The 25,294-nt window shown below is 36.3% G+C and overlaps 1 protein-coding gene across 1 annotated transcript in view; it reads right to left on the reverse strand.

The window, feature by feature from the left end:
- LOC128636289 (PRKC apoptosis WT1 regulator protein-like) overlaps positions 1 to 25,294 on the reverse strand; it is a 90,685-nt gene that overhangs the window by 22,730 nt on the left and 42,661 nt on the right. The window contains exon 4 of the mRNA XM_053689323.1: positions 21,182 to 21,314. Within this exon, the coding sequence (XP_053545298.1) occupies positions 21,182 to 21,314 (133 nt within the window). The remainder of the gene's footprint in view (positions 1 to 21,181; positions 21,315 to 25,294) is intronic.

The following is a 25,294-nucleotide window of genomic DNA, read 5'->3' on the forward strand; positions in this document are numbered from 1 at the left end:
GGATCCTACAGCGTCTGTTACTATGGTAACCGCCTTATGTCCGGAAATGGAAAAAATGCGAAAAGACTCTTCTGAAATAAAAAATCCAAACTTTATTATGATACAGGATCAGACATAAAAAAAACACGTTTTGGGGTTAGTACCCCTTAGTCATGTGATAAAATTCAATCATAACACACCTGTTTAAATAGGCTAACCAGGTAATTAACACCTTGTATACTCATTTGGTGAACTTAATCACATCAATATATACTGCCCTCTTCTGGACAAGAGTGAAATGATATATACTATAAAAACAGATATTAAGCCAAATGAGTATACAATGTGTTAATTACCTGGTTAGCCTATTTAAACAGGTGTGTTATGATTGAATTTCATAACATGACTAAGGGGTACTAACCCCGAAACATTGTGGTTTTTTTTATGTCTGATCCTGTATCATAATAAAGTTTGAATTTTTTACTTCATATCCATTTTTTCCATTGGATATGTTTTGCTGAGTGTGGCAGTCACTCTGGGAGAATTACCCTCATTGAATTTTCTTTTGCGTGCTGGACTTTACCATTATCATTTAAGTCCGGAAATGGACAGTGAGAACATATGCACAGGTATTGTTTGCTTAAGTATCTTCACAATTGTTCTGTTCTAATGTCGACTACTTGCTGTTATTTTTTGTTATAACACTTTAAGTACTTTAATGTTTTTTTCACTTATAGGTTTTATAGATGCAGACTCACGCCCATGATGACGCCCATGTTGGGGGCGTGTCTACTAAGGAGAACGTAACGTCCTGCCGTGACACTGTTATATTTCGGGTGGTGGTAAGTGCAATTGTACACTGTTTGTCTGAGGACGAGTCTGTTTGGACTCGAAAACATTCACAATCAAAGTGACCTTTGATTATTGAAGACATTTGGAGTGCGCTTCCCTCTGTTTCTATACTTATCTGTTTGGCTGCACCCAAGGCTGTTGTGCTAAAATTCTGGAGTGCACTTTGTCTGGGATATATATACAGGGAGTGCAGAATTATTAGGCAAATGAGTATTTTGACCACATCATCCTCTTTATGCATGTTGTCTTACTCCAAGCTGTATAGGCTCGAAAGCCTACTACCAATTAAGCATATTAGGTGATGTGCATCTTTGTAATGAGAAGGGGTGTGGTCTAATGACATCAACACTCTATATCAGGTGTGCATAATTATTAGGCAACTTCCTTTCCTTTGGCAAAATGGGTCAAAAGAAGGACTTATGGGGGAATGTGATTAGAATGTCAGGTGTCTGTGAAAACACTCAGACAAAACTAAAAAGTCTGTGGCGCTGAAAGGACAGCTGAACTATTCACTATATGGCTGTTGTTATTGAGTCCCAAATAAATATAAGGGGTATGGTAGATGTATATACAAAATTTTATTAGTTACAATTAATAGATGTCTAGACTAAAATATCTACAGACACTATAAAAAAATGGAGGTTTAAAAAGTAAAGGTAAACTTGATTACAGGGGTAAAAGAGTGCAAAATTCATATAAAGGATAACTAAAATACAATCATACAGAAATTTTGCTCCTAATTAAAATACAATACAGTAGTAAACAGATGAACAAAATAAATTAAAGAATAAAAAACAGTGTAGTATACAATTTAAAAAATGCAAAACAGAGATACAAATGAAACGTTTGATCCTTCATATGTTTAAAAAGTCAATTAGTTTATTCCTCCAGCATTGCTCATCGATCCTAATGCAGGAGGATATATGAGACAAGAAGAAATTGCTTGTCAAAAGCAGACCGATAATTCAAGTAAGGTATGACACTTTAGTACTTACACCGGAAGGTGTCTGACAGCTCTCCTGGCACCGGTCTCAGTTGCTGTGTTCTGTCTGTTTCCTCCTTTCACAGCCCGGTTATGATTTGGGTAGAATGTTGGATCAGTGTCACAGTTCCCAGGGATTTGCAGGCAGACAGTTCTGCTTGTATCAAAAAGTTTTTCAGCGTAGAAGAGTCTCTCCTAAGCGTGTATTGGCGCTTAGCTGTGATAGTGCCGGTTGGCGTTCCAAGCACAATCTGTACAGAGACAGCGTGTGTGGTCAGTGGATACGGATCCTCAGAGGGATCAGAAGATAGAGCAACGCGTTTCGGCTAGCATGCCTTTGTCAAGCTCATACTTGCATAATTACAGAGGTGCCTTTTAAAGTTATATTTGATTGGATGATAGGATGATTATTTAATTGCTGCTAATTTATTGATTTCTTATTGAGTAGCTATTTCTTTATCGAAAGGGATTATATAAAGAAAAAAAGGAGGGGAACGTTACAATTCATATTGGTCTTATTTATGTTATATTCAATTAGTTATTTGTTATTAAGAGGCACCTGTTTGTAATATGCTCACAATCTTCATTATTGAGATATACAAATTTCATATAGATTAAAGTACTTTAAAAGAGCAAATACACAAATTTCTTATAGGTTATAGTACTTTTGAAAAGCAAAGAATGATACAGGCAATGTGGTGATTTTTTCTGCATTACTTAAAAACTGCATTGCTTGTGTTGAAGTGGAATAAACTTTTATTTTAGTGTTCAGAAATTCCCGGTTTCTATATTTGGATTTTTTGGATTTTTTATTTTTTATTATTACTTATTGTTTATTATGAAGAGAACCAGAGGGGTATATGAATAAGGGATGGGGAAATGGTTATGATTGATCATTTTATAATGGATCTATGGAAAATTTGTATTTAATTGAGCAATTCATAAAAAGACTTGTGATAAAATGTTCATGAAAGATTCTGTAAAATAGATAGAAGAATTCTCGTTCAAAAAGTCGTGGAATGATTTTATCATAGATAATCCATAAAAAAATTCAGAAATGATTCATAAAAATTCATGAAAAAATCTTAAAAAATTAATGAATTTCATAAAAAATTTAATAAAAAATTAATTTATATTAAGTTTAGAAAAATAGAAGTGGTAGTTGGGTTAGTTCTTTGGATATTATATAATTTGATAAACCCTTTTAGAGTGATATAAATTCTTAAAATATTATGTAATTTTTCAACAAAGAAAAAAGGGGGGGGGGGACATGTACAATTGGAATTGTTAAACATTCATTATCTATTGGGCAGTGTGGGTTATAGGCAATTATAACATTATTTATTGAACAATGTGTGTTATAGGCAAATATTAATCCTAGGGGAGATCACAAGAAGAAGCAATGATGTATGTTGTACAGTATTCCTGATTTAATGTATTTCTAAGTTTACTCAGTTAAAGCAATTTTCAGGTGTCATCACCGCATATGGTGAGCACATATGTCCACTAGTTCGAAAAAACAAATTCGACAATGTGTGCACTATTGGCGTATCGTGACGTTTATAAATAGTATATTGCTATCTACTAGATATTCTCATAGGAGATATATAAATATTCTCATTGAGGGTATGTGATGTATTAGTGTCTGGCTGATACTCATATTCGGAGTGGGTTATATATTAAGGATTAGTCAATTAAAAAACATCCTAAATCGAATTCTTGATTTAGACCATTTGGGGTTAGGGATTTTATTTCAAAAATCCACTTTCCTTCTAGTTTTAATAGGCTGTTATGTATATCCATGCCTCTCCAATTCTTTTGTACCTTTGCTATTCCAGTATATTTTAAACATTTGGGGTTTGCGTTATTGCAGCTAGAGAAGTGTTTTGGGATTGGGAGTTCTTTGTTTCTTTCTAGATCGAAATTTTCTATTGAGAGGATATGTTCCCTGATGCGGTCCCTCAGGGGTCTTTCTGATTCCCCTACATATTGAAGGCCGCAAACGCACTCAAGTAGATATACTACATTTCTATCTGAGCATCGTATTTGCTGTTTAATTTTGTATTTTTTCCCTGTGACATTAGATTTTATCTCTTTTGTTTTTATTGCATGCTTGCAGGCCTTGCATGTTAAGCAAGGGAAATATCCATTAATTATTTTGCCCATTAGGTCATGGTCCCTGTTGTTTTTCTTTTTCATTTCAGTCGGTGCCAAAATTGTTTTTAGATTACGGGATTTTTTATAAATTATTTTTGGGTAATTCGGCAGCAATTCCCCAATTAGCTCATCACTTTTTAGGACCGACCAATGTTTTTTTATAATTTTTTCAACCAAATGTTTGTTTTGACTATATTTAGTGATGAATGGAACAAAGAGTTCTTTTTTTTCATTGTGCATAATAATCTCCTTCTTTTTTGTGGTTAATAATTCTTTCCTATTCTTTGTTTTTAGCTCATTTTTTATTTCTGTAATGTCTCTATCCTTATACCCTCTCTCAATGAATTTCTCCTTCAGGACTTCTGCCTGTATCTCATAATCAGTGTCATTGCTGCAGTTTTTTCTAATACGTAATAGCTGTCCCTTGGGGATGTTTTTTTTCCAGGTTTGGTGGTGACAGCTTGTCTGATGTATAAAGTTATTTGCGTCCACGGATTTGAAATAAGTTCTTGTATTTATGATATTGTCTTTTATGTATATGTTGAGATCTAAAAAGTTAATTTTTTCATTGCTTATTTCGCTGGTAAATTTTAAGTTTTTGTTATTGGTATTCATTTCTGAGATGAATTGTGCAAAGTCCTCTTGTGATCCCCTCCAAATAAGTACTATATCATCGATATAGCGTTTGTACAGGACCAGATTTGCCGCAAGTATGCTGGATTCTAGAAACTCTTTTTCCCATAATCCCATAAATAAGTTCGCATAACTTGGGGCAAATCTGGTCCCCATGGCCGTCCCACATTTTTGTATGTAGAATTCTTTATTATAGTTAAAATAGTTGTGGGTAAGTATAAAATTTATACCCTCTAGTATAAAAATTTTTTGTTCAATTTTTATTGTCTCATCTTTGTCTAGGTAGTATTGTACTGCTTTTAAACCATCGTTATGTGCAATGCAGGTATAAAGTGAGGATACATCACATGTGGCAAATAGATAATTGTCCTCCCATTTAATCTTATCTAGAATTTTTAGCATTTCTGTGGAATCTTTTAGAAAGGACGGTAGTTCTTTTACGTACTTTTGCAAGTATCCATCAATATATTCTGAAATGTTGGAAGTGATGGAGTTGATCCCTGATATTATTGGCCTTCCTGGTGGTGTTGTTAAAGACTTGTGTATCTTTGGGAGGCAATATAGTAGTGGAATTTTTGGTGTTTTTATGTGTAGATATTCCATTTCTTTTTTATTCAATATTCCCTCCTCATTTGCTTTATTCAAGATTTCTTTTAGTTGTAGGTTAAATTTGGTGGTGGGATTTAATGTTAGTTTATACTAGAGGGTATAAATTTTATACTTACCCACAACTATTTTAACTATAATAAAGAATTCTACATACAAAAATGTGGGACGGCCATGGGGACCAGATTTGCCCCAAGTTATGCGAACTTATTTATGGGATTATGGGAAAAAGAGTTTCTAGAATCCAGCATACTTGCGGCAAATCTGGTCCTGTACAAACGCTATATCGATGATATAGTACTTATTTGGAGGGGATCACAAGAGGACTTTGCACAATTCATCTCAGAAATGAATACCAATAACAAAAACTTAAAATTTACCAGCGAAATAAGCAATGAAAAAATTAACTTTTTAGATCTCAACATATACATAAAAGACAATATCATAAATACAAGAACTTATTTCAAATCCGTGGACGCAAATAACTTTATACATCAGACAAGCTGTCACCACCAAACCTGGAAAAAAAAACATCCCCAAGGGACAGCTATTACGTATTAGAAAAAACTGCAGCAATGACACTGATTATGAGATACAGGCAGAAGTCCTGAAGGAGAAATTCATTGAGAGAGGGTATAAGGATAGAGACATTACAGAAATAAAAAATGAGCTAAAAACAAAGAATAGGAAAGAATTATTAACCACAAAAAAGAAGGAGATTATTATGCACAATGAAAAAAAAGAACTCTTTGTTCCATTCATCACTAAATATAGTCAAAACAAACATTTGGTTGAAAAAATTATAAAAAAACATTGGTCGGTCCTAAAAAGTGATGAGCTAATTGGGGAATTGCTGCCGAATTACCCAAAAATAATTTATAAAAAATCCCGTAATCTAAAAACAATTTTGGCACCGACTGAAATGAAAAAGAAAAACAACAGGGACCATGACCTAATGGGCAAAATAATTAATGGATATTTCCCTTGCTTAACATGCAAGGCCTGCAAGCATGCAATAAAAACAAAAGAGATAAAATCTAATGTCACAGGGAAAAAATACAAAATTAAACAGCAAATACGATGCTCAGATAGAAATGTAGTATATCTACTTGAGTGCGTTTGCGGCCTTCAATATGTAGGGGAATCAGAAAGACCCCTGAGGGACCGCATCAGGGAACATATCCTCTCAATAGAAAATTTCGATCTAGAAAGAAACAAAGAACTCCCAATCCCAAAACACTTCTCTAGCTGCAATAACGCAAACCCCAAATGTTTAAAATATACTGGAATAGCAAAGGTACAAAAGAATTGGAGAGGCATGGATATACATAACAGCCTATTAAAACTAGAAGGAAAGTGGATTTTTGAAATAAAATCCCTAACCCCAAATGGTCTAAATCAAGAATTCGATTTAGGATGTTTTTTAATTGACTAATCCTTAATATATAACCCACTCCGAATATGAGTATCAGCCAGACACTAATACATCACATACCCTCAATGAGAATATTTATATATCTCCTATGAGAATATCTAGTAGATAGCAATATACTATTTATAAACGTCACGATACGCCAATAGTGCACACATTGTCGAATTTGTTTTTTCGAACTAGTGGACATATGTGCTCACCATATGCGGTGATGACACCTGAAAATTGCTTTAACTGAGTAAACTTAGAAATACATTAAATCAGGAATACTGTACAACATACATCATTGCTTCTTCTTGTGATCTCCCCTAGGATTAATATTTGCCTATAACACACATTGTTCAATAAATAATGTTATAATTGCCTATAACCCACACTGCCCAATAGATAATGAATGTTTAACAATTCCAATTGTACATGTCCCCCCCCCCTTTTTTCTTTGTTGAAAAATTACATAATATTTTAAGAATTTATATCACTCTAAAAGGGTTTATCAAATTATATAATATCCAAAGAACTAACCCAACTACCACTTCTATTTTTCTAAACTTAATATAAATTAATTTTTTATTAAATTTTTTATGAAATTCATTAATTTTTTAAGATTTTTTCATGAATTTTTATGAATCATTTCTGAATTTTTTTATGGATTATCTATGATAAAATCATTCCACGACTTTTTGAACGAGAATTCTTCTATCTATTTTACAGAATCTTTCATGAACATTTTATCACAAGTCTTTTTATGAATTGCTCAATTAAATACAAATTTTCCATAGATCCATTATAAAATGATCAATCATAACAATTTCCCCATCCCTTATTCATATACCCCTCTGGTTCTCTTCATAATAAACAATAAGTAATAATAAAAAATAAAAAATCCAAAAAATCCAAATATAGAAACCGGGAATTTCTGAACACTAAAATAAAAGTTTATTCCACTTCAACACAAGCAATGCAGTTTTTAAGTAATGCAGAAAAAATCACCACATTGCCTGTATCATTCTTTGCTTTTCAAAAGTACTATAACCTATAAGAAATTTGTGTATTTGCTCTTTTAAAGTACTTTAATCTATATGAAATTTGTATATCTCAATAATGAAGATTGTGAGCATATTACAAACAGGTGCCTCTTAATAACAAATAACTAATTGAATATAACATAAATAAGACCAATATGAATTGTAACGTTCCCCTCCTTTTTTTCTTTATATAATCCCTTTCGATAAAGAAATAGCTACTCAATAAGAAATCAATAAATTAGCAGCAATTAAATAATCATCCTATCATCCAATCAAATATAACTTTAAAAGGCACCTCTGTAATTATGCAAGTATGAGCTTGACAAAGGCATGCTAGCCGAAACGCGTTGCTCTATCTTCTGATCCCTCTGAGGATCCGTATCCACTGACCACACACGCTGTCTCTGTACAGATTGTGCTTGGAACGCCAACCGGCACTATCACAGCTAAGCGCCAATACACGCTTAGGAGAGACTCTTCTACGCTGAAAAACTTTTTGATACAAGCAGAACTGTCTGCCTGCAAATCCCTGGGAACTGTGACACTGATCCAACATTCTACCCAAATCATAACCGGGCTGTGAAAGGAGGAAACAGACAGAACACAGCAACTGAGACCGGTGCCAGGAGAGCTGTCAGACACCTTCCGGTGTAAGTACTAAAGTGTCATACCTTACTTGAATTATCGGTCTGCTTTTGACAAGCAATTTCTTCTTGTCTCATATATCCTCCTGCATTAGGATCGATGAGCAATGCTGGAGGAATAAACTAATTGACTTTTTAAACATATGAAGGATCAAACGTTTCATTTGTATCTCTGTTTTGCATTTTTTAAATTGTATACTACACTGTTTTTTATTCTTTAATTTATTTTGTTCATCTGTTTACTACTGTATTGTATTTTAATTAGGAGCAAAATTTCTGTATGATTGTATTTTAGTTATCCTTTATATGAATTTTGCACTCTTTTACCCCTGTAATCAAGTTTACCTTTACTTTTTAAACCTCCATTTTTTTATAGTGTCTGTAGATATTTTAGTCTAGACATCTATTAATTGTAACTAATAAAATTTTGTATATACATCTACCATACCCCTTATATTTATTTGGGACTCAATAACAACAGCCATATAGTGAATAGTTCAGCTGTCCTTTCAGCGCCACAGACTTTTTAGTTTTGTCTGAGTGTTTTCACAGACACCTGACATTCTAATCACATTCCCCCATAGATTCTTGAAGGTGTTTTTTAGGAGATAACCACCTATATCTGTAGGCCTCTAATCACTCTGTTTTGTTTGCGCATTCTATCCACACACAGCATAGACTCAAAAGAAGGACTTGACAGGCTCAGAAAAGTCAAAAATAGTGAGATATCTTGCAGAGGGATGCAGCACTCTTAAAATTGCAAAGCTTCTGAAGCGTGATCATCGACCAATCAAGCGTTTCATTCAAAATAGTCAACAGGGTCGCAAGAAGCGTGTGGAAAAACCAAGGCGCAAAATAACTGCCCATGAACTGAGAAAAGTCAAGCGTTCAGCTGCCAAGATGCCACTTGCCACCAGTTTGGCCATATTTCAGAGCTGCAACATCACTGGAGTGCCCAAAAGCAAAGGTGTGCAATACTCAGAGACATGGCCAAGGTAAGAAAGGCTGAAAGACGACCACCACTGAACAAGACACACAAGCTGAAACGTCAAGACTGGGCCAAGAAATATCTCAAGACTGATTTTTCTAAGGTTTTATGGACTGATGAAATGAGAGTGAGTCTTGATGGTCCAGATGGATGGGCCCGTGGCTGGATTGGTAAAGGACAGAGAGCTCCAGTCCGACTCAGACGCCAGCAAGGTGGAGGTGGAGTACTGGTTTGGGCTGGTATCATCAAAGATGAGCTTGTGGGGCCTTTTCGGGTTGAGGATGGAGTCAAGCTCAACTCCCAGTCCTACTGCCAGTTTCTGGAAGACACCTTCTTCAAGCAGTGGTACAGGAAGAAGTCTGCATCCTTCAAGAAAAACATGATTTTCATGCAGGACAATGCTCCATCACACGCGTCCAAGTACTCCACAGCGTGGCTGGCAAGAAAGGGTATAAAAGAAGAAAATCTAATGACATGGCCTCCTTGTTCACCTGATCTGAACCCCATTGAGAACCTGTGGTCCATCATCAAATGTGAGATTTACAAGGAGGGAAAACAGTACACCTCTCTGAACAGTGTCTGGGAGGCCTGTGGTTGCTGCTGCACGCAATGTTGATGGTGAACAGATCAAAACACTGACAGAATCCATGGATGGCAGGCTTTTGAGTGACCTTGCAAAGAAAGGTGGCTATATTGGTCACTGATTTGTTTTTGTTTTGTTTTTGAATGTCAGAAATGTATATTTGTGAATGTTGAGATGTTATATTGGTTTCACTGGTAAAAATAAATAATTGAAATGGGTATATATTTGTTTTTTGTTAAGTTGCCTAATAATTATGCACAGTAATAGTCACCTGCACACACAGATATCCCCCTAAAATAGCTATAACTAAAAACAAACTAAAAACTACTTCCAAAACTATTCAGCTTTGATATTAATGAGTTTTTTGGGTTCATTGAGAACATGGTTGTTGTTCAATAATAAAATTAATCCTCAAAAATACAACTTGCCTAATAATTCTGCACTCCCTGTATATACAGGGACGAAACTACAGGGGGTGCAGAAAAAAAAAACGTTGACCTGCCACTGCCTGCACTGATATCATGTGAGTGTGACATGATGCTTTACTAGTGTCTCTGACTACAGGGGTTAGTATTCTGTTTTACCCATTGGTGTTTATGTGTGTGTGTGTATGTATGTATGTGACTGTGTGTGTATTTATGCATGTATGTGTGTGTGTGTGTATGTGTGTATGTGACTGTGTGTGTATTTATGCATGTATGTGTGTGTGTGTATGTGACTGTGTGTGTATTTATGCATGTATGTGTGTGTGTGTATGTGACTGTGTGTGTATTTATGCATGTATGTGTGTGTGTGTATGTGACTGTGTGTGTATTTATGCATGCATGTATGTGTGTGTGTATATGTGTGTATGTGACTGTGTGTGTATTTATGCATGTGTGTGTGTGTGTATGTGACTGTGTGTGTATTTATGCATGTATGTGTGTGTGTGTATGTGACTGTGTGTGTATTTATGCATGCATGTATGTGTGTGTGTATATGTGTGTATGTGACTGTGTGTGTATTTATGCATGTATGTGTGTGTGTGTATGTGACTGTGTGTGTATTTATGCATGTATGTGTGTGTGTGTGTATGTGACTGTGTGTGTATTTATGCATGCATGTATGTGTGTGTGTATATGTGTGTATGTGACTGTGTGTGTATTTATGCATGTGTGTGTGTGTGTGTGTGTATGTGACTGTGTGTGTATTAGGGTTGCCACCTGTCCCTTAAAATACAGAACACTTATAAGTTACACATGCTGCAGGGTTTGCAGGGAGGAATATGAATAGTGCTGTTCAGAAACACAGTACATGTTCCTCTTGGCACACCCTGCAGCATGTGTAACTCATAAGTGTCCAGGAAAACATGGCTGAGGTGGCAACCCTAGTGTGTATTTATGCATGCATGTATGTGTGTGTGTATGTTTGTGGAACCAGCAAATTACAGACCTTGTTACTACAGCATGGGGGGGGGGGTAGGGGGTAAACAGTGTCACTATACAGTAACACTATATACAGTTAGGGTTGCCACCTCAGTAATGTTTTCCTGGGCACTTTTGAGTTACACATGCTGCAGGGTGTGCAGGGAGGAGCATGTATTGTGTTTCTGGACAGCACTGTTCATATTCCTCCCTGCACAACCTGCAGCATGTGTAACTTATAAGTGTTCTGTATTTTAAATTCAAATTCACCTGGGGGGGGGGGATGTATATATACACACACATACACACTCACACATACATACCCACACACACATTCAAACATACACACACAAACATTCATACATACACACGCACACATACATACAAACATACACACACATACATACACATAATATATACATACACACACATATACATTCATACATACACACACACACATATATATACATACACACACATACATACACATAATATATACATACACACACATATACATTCACACACACACACTTACATACACATATACATACACACACATACATATATAAACACACCTACACACACATATTCATACACACACATGCATACACACACACACATATACATACACACACAAATATACACACACGCATATATATATATACATACATACACACATATACATACACACACACATACACATATATATATATATATATATATATATATATACACACACATTTATACATATACACACACACATTTATTTATATATATATATATATATATATATATATATATATACACACACACACATATACACACATATAAATACACACACACACATACACACACACACATATACATACATACACACATATACATACACACATACTGTATACATACACACACATGCATACATACAGTATATATATATATACACATACACACATACATACACACACATACATACATACACATATATACACATACATACACATTTATATATACACACACATACACACACATTTATATATATATATATATATATATATATATATACACACAGTCACACACACAAACATACATACACACACACCCAATGTAAGATCATAAATCCCCTCAGACTGATCGAGTAACCGCATTAAACATAGAAACATAGATATTGACGGCAGATAAGAGCCATAGGCCCAGCAAGTCTGCCCGATATTACCTAACAGTATAAACTTAGTTAGTTTGTAGGATAGCCTTATGCTTGTCCCAGACATAAGTTAGTGTGTAGGATAGCCTTATGCTTGTCCCATGCATTTTTAAAGTCCCCCACAGTGTTTGTCATTACTACCTCTTGAGGAAGTTTATTCCATACATCAATCACTCTTTCTGTAAAGTAGTGCTTCCTCAAATTACTCCTGAATCTACTACCCTTCAGCTTGAGATCATGACCCCTTGGTCTTCAATTTTCCATTCTATGTAAAATACCCACAGTCTCAGTTTTACTAAGCCCTTTAATGTACTTGAAAGTTGCTATCATATCACCTCTTTCCCTTCTCTCCTCTAAGCTATACATATTTAGGTCATTGAGCCTATTAAACATATATATGATGCACTGTAATTCCCCCATCTTCACTATCTTTTTTGTCTCCCCCTGGGGGGTTCAAGGGGGGGCAACGCCCCCTTTTAAACCTCCTTGCCCAAGGTGGATTTCTCGGATTTCTGACTTTTCGTGCATACACACACACAGAGCATATAAATACACATACACACAACCATATATACACACAGACACACACACACACATATATATGAGAGTATATAAACAGCGCTGTATACAGCAAATATAAACTAGAAATACACAATGTGTAGAAAAAAACTGTTTATTTTACTGACAGACCATTTAGAAAGATATAACATATACCTATTCATAAAACAATAGTATTACATGTTGCTATTGTATATAGTCCTAACACATAGGTTAAAAAAAAGTATTTGCACACTAGAGGGCAAATTAAAGTTTTTGAGATGAAATGGAGCACTATTGTCCCCACTTTCATACAATATACAAATGTACAACATACAAATATGCAGTATTAAATCACAAGTATAAAAACCTTTTAAAAAACTAAAAATCATATAGTACTCTGATAAATGAAACTGCAAACACTTGCCTGGCCAGACTCTGTGTATACATTACCACTACTAGTTTCAGGGTCATGCCCCTTCCTCACCTGAGGAAGGGGCGTGACCCTGAAACTAGTAGTGGTAATGTATACACAGAGTCTGGCCAGGCAAGTTAGTTTTTTAATCTATGTGTTAGGACTATATACAATAGCAATCTCTTCTGAACCCTTACTTAAATATATACAGGTAAATCCCAGGTAGGTTATATCAGTCTGTTCACACTGCATGTAACTGTCAATGCCTCTTGTCAGCGTGTTAGCTCAGTGCAACAATTAGAAATGACAGTAAGCGATGAAATGTTCCCACTGTGTATAGCTGTCAACGCTTCTTGTCAGCGTGCTAGCATATTAACAGGATGCAGCAGTTAGTTATAACAACATGAGTATTAGTATTTCGCCCAATACTTGCGGTTCCGTTGTGAGGCACTTCCAAACATGTGCATACGTCACGCCCAGCTCAATCGGCTTCAGCGGCAGGATAGCTCCGTAGCTCCGTGACTTTCGCACCGCAAGCTTGTTCAAAAGATCCAAAAAGTATTTATTCTGGTTCAATGTATCTCAGTACAAGCATAGCAGATGAAAACTTGTAATGAGTAGACAGCATAACAAACAACTCCAACCTTTCTCAAGGAGTATACGTGATAGCCATTGCCACCTCTTCAAATAGGCCTTGGCAGAGCTCTTATTGGTTGAGTGAAATATAACTTCCATACATGTGATCCACATTCATACTCCCCCTATTTCTTAAAGGTGGATTGATAATCTAACCAAAGAAGAGAATAGAAAGAAAACAATAAAAAATATAAATATTGATATTGCAGCTAGATCCTATCTAAACCTATATCTAAATAATTACACAGAGAAAATCTACCTATGATTTATTATAGCCTATAGATTTCAATATGTATACTTAAGGATATCTATGGGGAAAAAAAGGACATATAAAATGCATATTTCCACATTGGCAGGATATAATAAATCTATACTGTACAGCATATTAACTTCATTAATATAATCAGATCCCTCTAGTAAAAACCACCAATCTGAAAATTAATCTATCATTACTAATATGCAAATTACATTATATAAAGTGGCCCAGTAATTACACAAACAAAGAGGTATCAGCGCACATCCATTTTCCAAAGCACAACATATTTTTTGAACTGCTGCAAAAAATTGCCTGCAAATACATCAAGAGACAACTATTCTTTTTTAAATAATATTTTGTATTTGTATTTAAAATTACCAGGGAGACTGACCATCTCCCATTGGTTTAAGCACCCCACCCAAGTTCAGGTGTGCTCATAACAGTGTAATAGAGTTGTGAATAAAAAGCCAGGGAGTCTCATTCTATTATGAAGAGTAAAAGCAGGAATGATTCAGCCCTCTGTGGCAAAAGGAATGTAGTGTTAGGACCAGTTGAATTGGGGCACCTTGTAAGTGGTGACTGGCTAAGCAAAATATGGCCATATTGTGTGACTAAGTTCCCAATATTATTTAAAAAATAATAGTTGTCTCTTGATGTATTTGCAGGCAATTTTTTGCAGCAGTTCAAAAAATATGTTGTGCTTTGGAAAATGGATGTGCGCTGATACCTCTTTGTTTGTATTATATGAAGTGGCCCCATGGGATATCCCTATTCAAACCCCTAGGGGATAGGGTATCCAATTTCCTAATCCATTGGGCCTCCTTTTTAAATAAGATCCACTGTCTGCTCAAGGGTGGGACATCAGCCACTATTTGGAACCTAAGCTGGCTTTTATTATGAGCTGCAACTGTAAAATGGTACGCTACAGGTGCATCTAAGTCCAAATTACCTATGGCCGCCTTATGTTGTCTGATCCTGCCCCGCACACTCTGTGTGGTCTCCCCAACATAAGCCAACCCACAAGGGCATTTAATGACATATATGACATAACTGGAATTACATGTATACATGCTTTTAATTCCAATTTTACATCCAGTATGAGGATGTGTCACATTGTCACCCTTAATGAGGGAATTGCATTGTGTGCAATTATAACATGGGAAGCAACCTTTCTTCTGTAAAGGATGGGCTGGATTTATAGTCCCTAAATCCGCACTAACAATTTCATCCTTAAATTTCCTGTTCCTTTTATAAGATAGAAGTGGGGGATCTTTAAATATACCTGCCAATTGTGGTTCCTCTTTCAATAAGTGCCAGTGTTTGTTGATCACAGTTCTCAGCTTCCTACTATGAAAGCCATAATGTGTCACCAGAGGTACAGAGAATTGTTTCTTTTCTTTATTCTTATTTTAGAAGATTCTGTCTATCCATTTCACTTACCCTATTCAGATTGTCTTGTACAACATTATCAGGGTAACCCCTCTCCCTAAACTTGTTGGCCATTTCATCAAGTTTAAGTACCATTTTACAGTTGCAGCACATAATAAAAGCTAGCTTAGCTTCCAAATAGTGGCTGATGTAACACCCTTGAGAAGAGGGGGTGACGGATCTAGAGGCCCAATAGATTAGGAAATTGGATACCCTATCCCTAGGGGTTTGAATAGGGATGTCCCATGGGGCCACTTCATATAATAATGTAATTTCCATATTAGTAATGATAGATTCATTTTCAGATTGGTGGTTTTTACTAGAGGGATCTGATTATATTAATGAAGTTAATATGCTGTACAATATAGATTTATTATATCCTGCCAATGTGGAAATATGCATTTTATATGTCCTTTTTGTTCCCAATAAATATCCTTAAGTATACATAGTGAAATCTTTAGTGTATAATAAATCATAGGTGGAATTTATCTGTGTAATTATTTAGATATAGGTTTAGATAGGCTCTAGCTGCAATATCAATATTTATATTTTTTATTGTTTTCCATCTATTATCTTCTTTGGTTAGTTATCATTCCACCTTTAAGAAATAGGGGGAGTATGAATGTGGGTCACATGTATGGAAGTTATATTTAACTCAACCAATAAGAGCTCTGCCAAGGCCTATTTGAAGAGGTGGCAACTGCTATGACGTATACTCCTTGAGAAAGGGCGGAGTCCCGAAACGCGCGTCAGAGTTGTTTGTTTATGCCGTCTACTCCTTACAAGTTTTCATCTGCTATGCTTGCACTGAGATACATTGAACCCGAATGAATACTTTTTGGATCTTTTGAACAAGCCTGCGGTGTGAAAGTCACAAAGCTATGGAGCTATCCTGCCGCTGAAGCGAGATTGAGCTGGGCATGACGTATGCACATGATTGGAAGTGCCTCACAATGGAACCGCAAGTATTGGGCTTAATATTAATACTCATGTTGTTATTACTAACTGCTGCATCCTGTTAATATGCTAGCACACTGACAAGAAGCGTTGACAGCTATACACAGTGGGAAATTTCATTGCTTACTGTCATTTCTAATTGTTGCCCTGAGCTAACACGCTAACACGCTAACAAGAGGCGTTGACAGTTACATGCAGTGTGAACAGACTGATATAACCTACCCGGGATTTACCTGTATATATTTAAGCAAGGGTTCAGAAGAGATCCTATAGAGTGCCTTATCTGTTTTGACATACTAACATAGCAGATGATACTTGCAGACATTGACTTTGCTTATTCATTTTGCTTATTAACCTTTTCTGAGATGGTTTATATTATTCAACACCCTCATCACATTGGAACATTTGTGTCTTATAAGACTTTTTCATACTGAGATGGCGGCATATTTTTGATTCCCCTAGGGATGCCTGGGGTGTAATCGCTCTTTTATTTGTATGCATGATTGATGGATGTTTGGAATGGGAAGGGTTTTAGGTAGTGACTTTTTCACTGTTTTGTATACTAATAAAGTTGAGTTTTTTCATTATCTAGGTGTGCTGAGTAATATTTTGTGAATTTATGAAAGTATTTGTGGCGATACTATACTCATGCACCCCCTCAATGAGAATATCAGTCAGGATTCACTGATATAATTAAACTATTTATTTATTGCATTATATTTCGAAGTGGTGCTGTTACTATATTTTTTTTATATTTTTTTAAATATTTAACTAGTGATTGCGATGCTGGAGTACGGCGGTTTAGGGGTTAATATGTTTATTATAGTGGTGGCGATGTCCGGAGCGGCAGATTAGGAGTTAATAATTTTATTTTAGTGTTTGCGATGTAGGAGGACCTCGTTTTAGGGGTTAATAGGTAGTTTATGGGTGTTAGTGTACTTTGTAACACTTTAGTTATGAGTTTTATGGTACAGCTCTGTAACATAAAACCCATAACTACTGACTTTCAGGTGGCGGTACAGATCTTGTAGTTATAGGCTTTACCGCTCACTTTTTGGCTGGACAGGCAAACTCGTAATACCGGCGCTGGGTAAGTCCCATTGAAAAATTACTTTTTGAAAGGTGCGGTAGTTACGCTGCGTGACGGCCAAAAAAGTGTGCGGTACAGCTATACCTACAAGACTCGTAATAGCACCGGTACTGAAAAAGCAGCGTTATGAAGCTTTTTCACTCATAGCGCAAAACTTGTAATCTAGCTGAAAGTCTTTAAAAAAAGTAATAATTCCCTAGTACTGAAACAGTTTCCAATTTGTATCGTAGTTTAATAAGACAGTTTCAAATTTCTTGGAAGAGCCACAGTTAATATTGATTCATCAATTCAATGTATCAGATTTGTAGATGTCAGAAGACATTGTTGGTGTCCTCTCTAGTAGTAGTTTGAAATGATCAGTCAACAAAAAATATATCCTATAATATAAAAGGCCAAGGGGCCTATTTATCAAGCTCCCCCAGAAAAACAAGTTATGAAGCAGCGGTCTAAAGTGTGTTTGTCCGAAGCTGTCATGCGCAGTAGAGACAGCACAAAGACAATCACAGCTAGGGGTCAAATTATCAAAGTGTGAGCGGACATGCCGCCCCCTGCAGACTCGTGCAGAGGGTGTCAATCAACCTGATCGTGTCCGATTGGGCTGATTGCTGTCCTCCACCTCAGAGGTGGCGGACGAGTTAAGGAGTAGCAGTTTTAAGACCGCTGCTTCTTAACTCCTATTTTTGGCAAGCCTGAAGGCTCACACGGAAACAGATGGTGATATTGTGTGTGTCATCGTCTGTAACAATCTTCTGCTGGTGCCAGTGGGAGGTGTTTGTGGGAGGCGGGTTGGCGGCTTAGCAAAGGAGGGGGGAGGGAAGGGGCGGGAATGGGAGGGCCCTATGCTACAGAAATGAAAGGCCAAATCGAGCTAATATCCAGCACAGATGACAGGGACAGGGACATAGGGATAGAGGGACAGAGGGACAGGGACAGAGGGATAGGGACAGAGGGACAGGGATAGAGGGATAGGGACAGAGGGACAGATGGATAGGGATAGAGGGATAGGGACAGAATAATAGGGATAGAGGGATAGGGAATAATGGAAAGGGATAGAGTGATAGGGACAGAGTAATAGGGATAGAGGGATAGGTATAGATGGATAGGGACAGAGGTAGAGATAGAGGGATAGATGGATAGAAGGATATTTATTTCCTTAAAAATATTGACCCATGTACAAGGGCTTTAACACTAGTATATATATATAATGTATTAGGACAAAAGAGTTGTCTCTACCTGTTGGAGTAGAATCTCACTGTGCTTCTACTATCTTCACCTTTTTTCTCCGCTTTAATCAGGATATTTTCAGCGTGTCCTCTAGCCCATTGTTTCTCAACCACTGTCCTCAAGTACCCCCAACAGGCCAGGTTTTCATTATAGCAGAACCAGTGCACAGGTGAAATAATCAGCTGATGGGTTAGAGCAGGTTAGTAACCATGGTTACTGATCCGCTGATTACTTCACCTGTGTACTGTTTCAGCTACAATGAAAACCTGGCCTGTTGGGGGTACTTGAGGGCTGCAGTTGAGAAGCACTGCTCTAGCCAAGCTGCACAGCTCCAGACTTAAGACCGCGTGTGTCCTTTACAGTATAGGTTCATGTGTAGTAGACACAAACTATGAGTACTACACAGGAATATTAGAGTTAGCTAAAAATCCACAACGCGTTTCAACCCATTCCACAGGTCTATTTCAAGCAGGAGATCAGTGTACGCTTCCTTTAATATCGTCCTTATATTGTATTGTCCTTATTTAAGGTGTAAACATCCTAAGAAATACATTTTGTAAACCTAATATATGTAATTTAGGAGATATATCCTTGTTTTCTTTAAACCTTGCAGCTATCACTGAATATCCCATCGCTCCCCACCCCCGGGTTTACAGAAAACAAGGAGATATCTCCTAAATGACTTTAACAACAATTCAGTAAAGAACTGATGGGAGAGTACAAATATAGCACTCATGAACGTTAGAAGAAAAATATGTATGAAAAAAATATGTATAAAGGAATTAAAATATAGCTTTTATTATGGTATGTTAAAAACTTGGAATATACACACAATTAAAATATGCAAATGTATACTAGGATAAAGCCCATCTATCTATGTGTGGACTTAAAAAATAGACAAAATCCTAATTGGTATATAGGTTTTGTCTTATAATTGGATAACTGATCACAGAGATGACCACGGTTAGATAAGTATATTAAGTAATACCTATACCAGGAGGTTACCTGGTTTAGGAATACCAGACATAGATGGGCTTTATCCTAGTAGACATTTGCATATTTTAATTGTGTGTATATTCCAAGTTTTTAACATACCATAATAAAAGTTATATTTTAATTCCTTTATACATATTTTTTTCATACATATTTTTCTTCTAACGTTCATGAGTGCTATATTTGTACTCTCCCATCAGTTCTTTACTGAGTTGTTGTTAAAATTATGACCTGTACAAGCACCAACCCCTAATATATGAGTATTCTAAATACATAAAGGGGAACGTTTATCACTTATGAGTAGTGCCATTGTCATTTTCTGTAATATCTCCTAAATGACATCCATTAGGTTAACAAAATCCATTTCTTAGAATGTTTCCATCTTAAATAAGGACAATACAATAAGATGCTATAAAAGGAAGCAGAGGTGTACACTGATACCCTGAAATATATAAAGAAACAGAAGGCGCCTCTAAGTACAACACTTTGATGTACATATCCAATCAATTCCAGTAGTGTATAAACAGTTATAGTCACAAAATCATCAGGACTAAATTGTGCTAATAGACGCAGACTGGGATCTTACAGTGTCCCATCTCACTGTCTCCGGATCTAGGTGCGCACCCAGGACACAATAAAGTAAATTCTTTATTTATTAGATAGTGACATTTTTTAAATCTAGCGCCCCTTCTTCAGACCACAAAACAGGTACAAAACAAGTGTATATCACATGTTAGGGGTAGGACAGGTATATCCTAAGAGGAGTAAACTTTGTTGCATTTCAGATATAGAACAACATGATCAGGGTCCAGAATACAGTCCATAGCTATCTCTTTTAGTTTATGGTCTGTATAATATTTATTAAATGCTAAATGTCCCTTAAGAGAGCTACAGTACCTACAAGACATGGAGTAATATGTAGTATAAAGAATCATAGCTAATGAGTTGTTCAATAGCAAGGGCTGTGGTTTGGTGATACCACAGCTATAGAAGCATTTATTTTGCAGCCTATACTTAGACTTAGCTTGTAATATCATTTTTATGCATTGCTGAATCTGGAGGAACTTATAATATTATTCTTTCATGGCCCATATTAGTAATTGGTAGATAAGATGGTGCTCATTTTTCTGAATATTCCTGTCATCTTTTATTTTAAGTACCTTTTGAAGTTCCTTCAGCCTGCACTGACGCACATTTTGACTATTTTCTCTTTCTTCCTGAATCTGAGCATTATTGTGAGAGTCCATGTTCTCATGCCTAAAAAAAGAAACTCTTTGTTTATTAATCATTTTGCTACCAGAAAAGTCCAGTAATTAATTGTTCATATGCCTGAATTTAGTGTCTCCTTATGTGAAAAACTGATTTCATGCCATGTGAGTTTGCACATCGTGAACATTCTATGACAGTACTTTTTGCAACAATAATTATAACAATGTTCTACATACAGTGCTCTAGATACATGCGTACTCTTAAGGTACCTCAGTATGCTCTCACAGAAAGGAACTTCGGGCCCAATTATCTGTGCTGACAAGATTATTTAAAGGGACACTCAAGTCAAAATTTTACTTTCATGATTCAGATAGAGCAGCAATTTTAAACAACTTTTCAATTTACTTCCATTAACAAAATGTGCACCGTATTTTTATATTTACACTTTTTGAGACACCAGCTCCTACTGAGCATGTGCACAAAATCACAGAATATACATACATGCATTTGTGATTGGCTGATGCCTGTCACATGATACAGGAGGAGTGGAAATAGACATAACTTTGAAATATTTTTTACAAAAAATCAGTAAAGAACTGATAGAAGGGTACAACTATAGCACTCATGAACGTTGAAAGATAATATAAGAAAATAGAATAAAATATAACTTTTACTAAATATTGTTATAAACTGGGGGTATACATACAATTTTAAAAGAATATGTATGTCTACTGGAAAAAAGCCCCCCAAAAAATTAATGGACTTTATGTTGGACAAACAAACCCCTGTTGGGATATTAGGATTTGTCTTGTGAATAGATAACTGACCTTAGTACTGACCACTAGTATGGTGTGGAATTGACATATGTGAGAGGTTGGTACTTATTGGTTCTACAATAGTAATCACTGGAGGTATGAATTGCTCAGAAATAGATACAGATATGATGTCTAGGTTAATCATAAGGTAAGATGGACATCTATATCTGTGCCTGTGGGTTTACCAAAAAACGATACAAGGTAAGGTGAGTGGTTATATTGTGTCTATATGGAGATATGTCCGGTGAGTACCTAAGTCTGGAATATAACAGATACTTATACCGAAATACACTAGTTAAGTATCTAAGTATGGAAATAACAGATTCTATACCATAAGATAAGTGACAACTGTGTAACGGTCTGGAAATACCAGAGCAGGATACCTGTTAAATACCATGTAGAAACAACGACTGTCCACAGCACTTCAAATTATCATATAATCTTTATTCCAAAATACAGAAACAAGCGACGTTTCGAGTCTTACAGACTCTTATTCATTCCATGGCATGAATAAGAGTCTGTAAGACTCGAAACATCGAAAACATCGAAACATCAACGATAATTACCAGGTATAGGTGTCTGGCGTATCCAGACCTAGGTATTCATACGGTAAACCCAGGTATAGGTAGAGACACACTCTCCTTTCTTATTATCCATGGTATTTAACATCCAATACATCCTGGAAACAGCAACTTGTGTGGAGTAAGTGCCTGTGTAGACCGGGAATCTGCCTGTTCCCCAGCTTCATTTATGTAGAAACAACGACTGTCCACAGCACTTCAAATTATCATATAATCTTTATTCCAAAATACAGAAACAAGCGATGTTTCGAGTCTTACAGACTCTTATTCATGCCATGGAATGAATAAGAGTCTGTAAGACTCGAAACGTCGCTTGTTTCTGTATTTTGGAATAAAGATTATATGATAATTTGAAGTGCTGTGGACAGTCGTTGTTTCTACATAAATGAAGCTGGGGAACAGGCAGATTCCCGGTCTACACAGGCACTTACTCCACACAAGTTGCTGTTTCCAGGATGTATTGGATGTTAAATACCATGGATAATAAGAAAGGAGAGTGTGTCTCTACCTATACCTGGGTTTACCGTATGAATACCTAGGTCTGGATACGCCAGACACCTATACCTGGTAATTATCGTTGATAACAGCTTGTGTGGGAACCACTTGTGTGATAGTCTGGAAATATCAGAACCAAATACCTATTAATTGACCAAGGGTAATGGAGGTGATTAGAAGATATCTGCACCTATACCTGGGATTACCGTGTGGGAATGCCGGACACCTATACCTTGGATTACCGTTGTGGTGACTTGGTATCTCTATTAGGGTTACCAGGTAATTAAATAAAGTCCAGAAATAGCGGACACCTATACCTTGTAATTACCATTGCTAGTTACTGAGTATTGGATAAATGGCACGTATCAACACCTATACCTGGGATTACCCTGTGAAAAAGTCCGGAAATGCAGGACCCCTATACCTTGTAATTACCGTTTGTGGTTGCCTAGTTGATAGATAAAGTCCGGAAATACCGGACACCTATACCTTTTAATTACCATTGTTAGTAACTGGGTATTGATATCCGTCAATACTGAGTGTTTCACTGCACGGGTGCCACTGTCTGGAAATATCAAACGCCTATACCTTGTAATTACCGTTTGTGATAGCAGGTTAGTAATTTCAAAATGACTGAGATTATTAGTTACGAAATACATATGCCATTTACCACAAAGCCTGTACCTTTGAATTACCATTAAATTGCCATTAATAGTGGTAAAAGTATGGTTATTTAGGCCTAGTCTGAGTAAAAAGCCATACCTGGGGTAAAATAAACCCTCAAAGCAGTCAGTACATCATAGAAGATCTGGTAGTTATCAATAGTAATATAGTAGACATAACGTTAAAAACATGAAAAAAACAACAGGAAGGGAGAGGGGGATGCCACTGACGCGTTTCGCCGAAGTGGCTGTATCAAAGGGCAGTCTCATTCTGTCCTCGTGAGGTTTAAATATCCTGTAGTGTAAACGGATTGGCTGCTTTTAGGAGGCTTGACTTTTTTGGCGCCATCGATTGGATAGAAGAGTGGGTGTATTCTTTTGGTGCATCCTTATTGGTTGGTTAGCCGTAATTAATCCTTTTAATAAAGTGTGTTATATTTGATAATTGCTATGTGTCTGCTAGTTGTGGACGTTAAATATGCGTATAATGTCGGATATGTGCTTGTTTGTTCTTTATTATATCAAGTATATTTGCTCTCCGTGAGAAATAAATATCTGTGTTTCTGCTGTTACTATTGGTTGTTGAAGACGTCACAGGGTAATCCCAGGTATAGGTGTTGATACGTGCCATTTATCCAATACTCAGTAACTAGCAACGGTAATTACAAGGTATAGGTGTCCGCTAATCTGGACTTTATTTAATTACCTGGTAACCCTAATAGAGATACCAAGTCACCACACGGTAATCCCAGGTATAGGTGCAGATATATTCTAATCACCTCTATTACCCTTGGTCAATTAATAGGTATTTGGTTCTGGTATTTCCAAACTATCACACAAGTGGTATCATGGTAATAAAAGGTATATATGCTCTGGTATTTCCAGATTCCCACACAATCTGTTATCAACGATAATTACCAGGTATAGGTGTCTGGCGTATCCAGACCTAGGTATTCATACGGTAAACCGAGGTATAGGTAGAGACACACTCTCCTTTCTTATTATCCATGGTATTTAACAGGTATCGTGCTCTGGTATTTCCAGACCGTTACACAGTTGTCACTTACAGTTATCTTATGGTATAGAATCTGTTATTTCCATACTTAGATACTTAACTGGTGTATTTGTATTACCGCTGCGGAATCTGTTGGCGCTCTACAAATAACCGATAATAATATTTCGGTACAAGTATCTGTTATTTTCCAGACTTAGGTACTCACCGGACATATCTCCATATAGACACAATATAACCACTCACCTTACCTTCTATCGTTTTTTGGTAAACCCACAGGCACAGATATAGATGTCCATCTTACCTTATGATTAACCTAGACATCATATCTGTATCTATTTCTGAGCAATTCATACCTCCAGTGATTTCTATTGGAGAACCAATAAATACCAACCTCTCACATATGCCTATTCCACACCATACTAGTGGTCAGTACTAAGGTCAGTTATCTATTCACAAGACAAATCCTAATATCCCAACAAGGGTTTGTTTGTCCAAC

The sequence above is a fragment of the Bombina bombina genome, chromosome 7, assembly GCF_027579735.1.
Source record: "Bombina bombina isolate aBomBom1 chromosome 7, aBomBom1.pri, whole genome shotgun sequence".
NCBI classification, from domain to species: domain Eukaryota; kingdom Metazoa; phylum Chordata; class Amphibia; order Anura; family Bombinatoridae; genus Bombina; species Bombina bombina.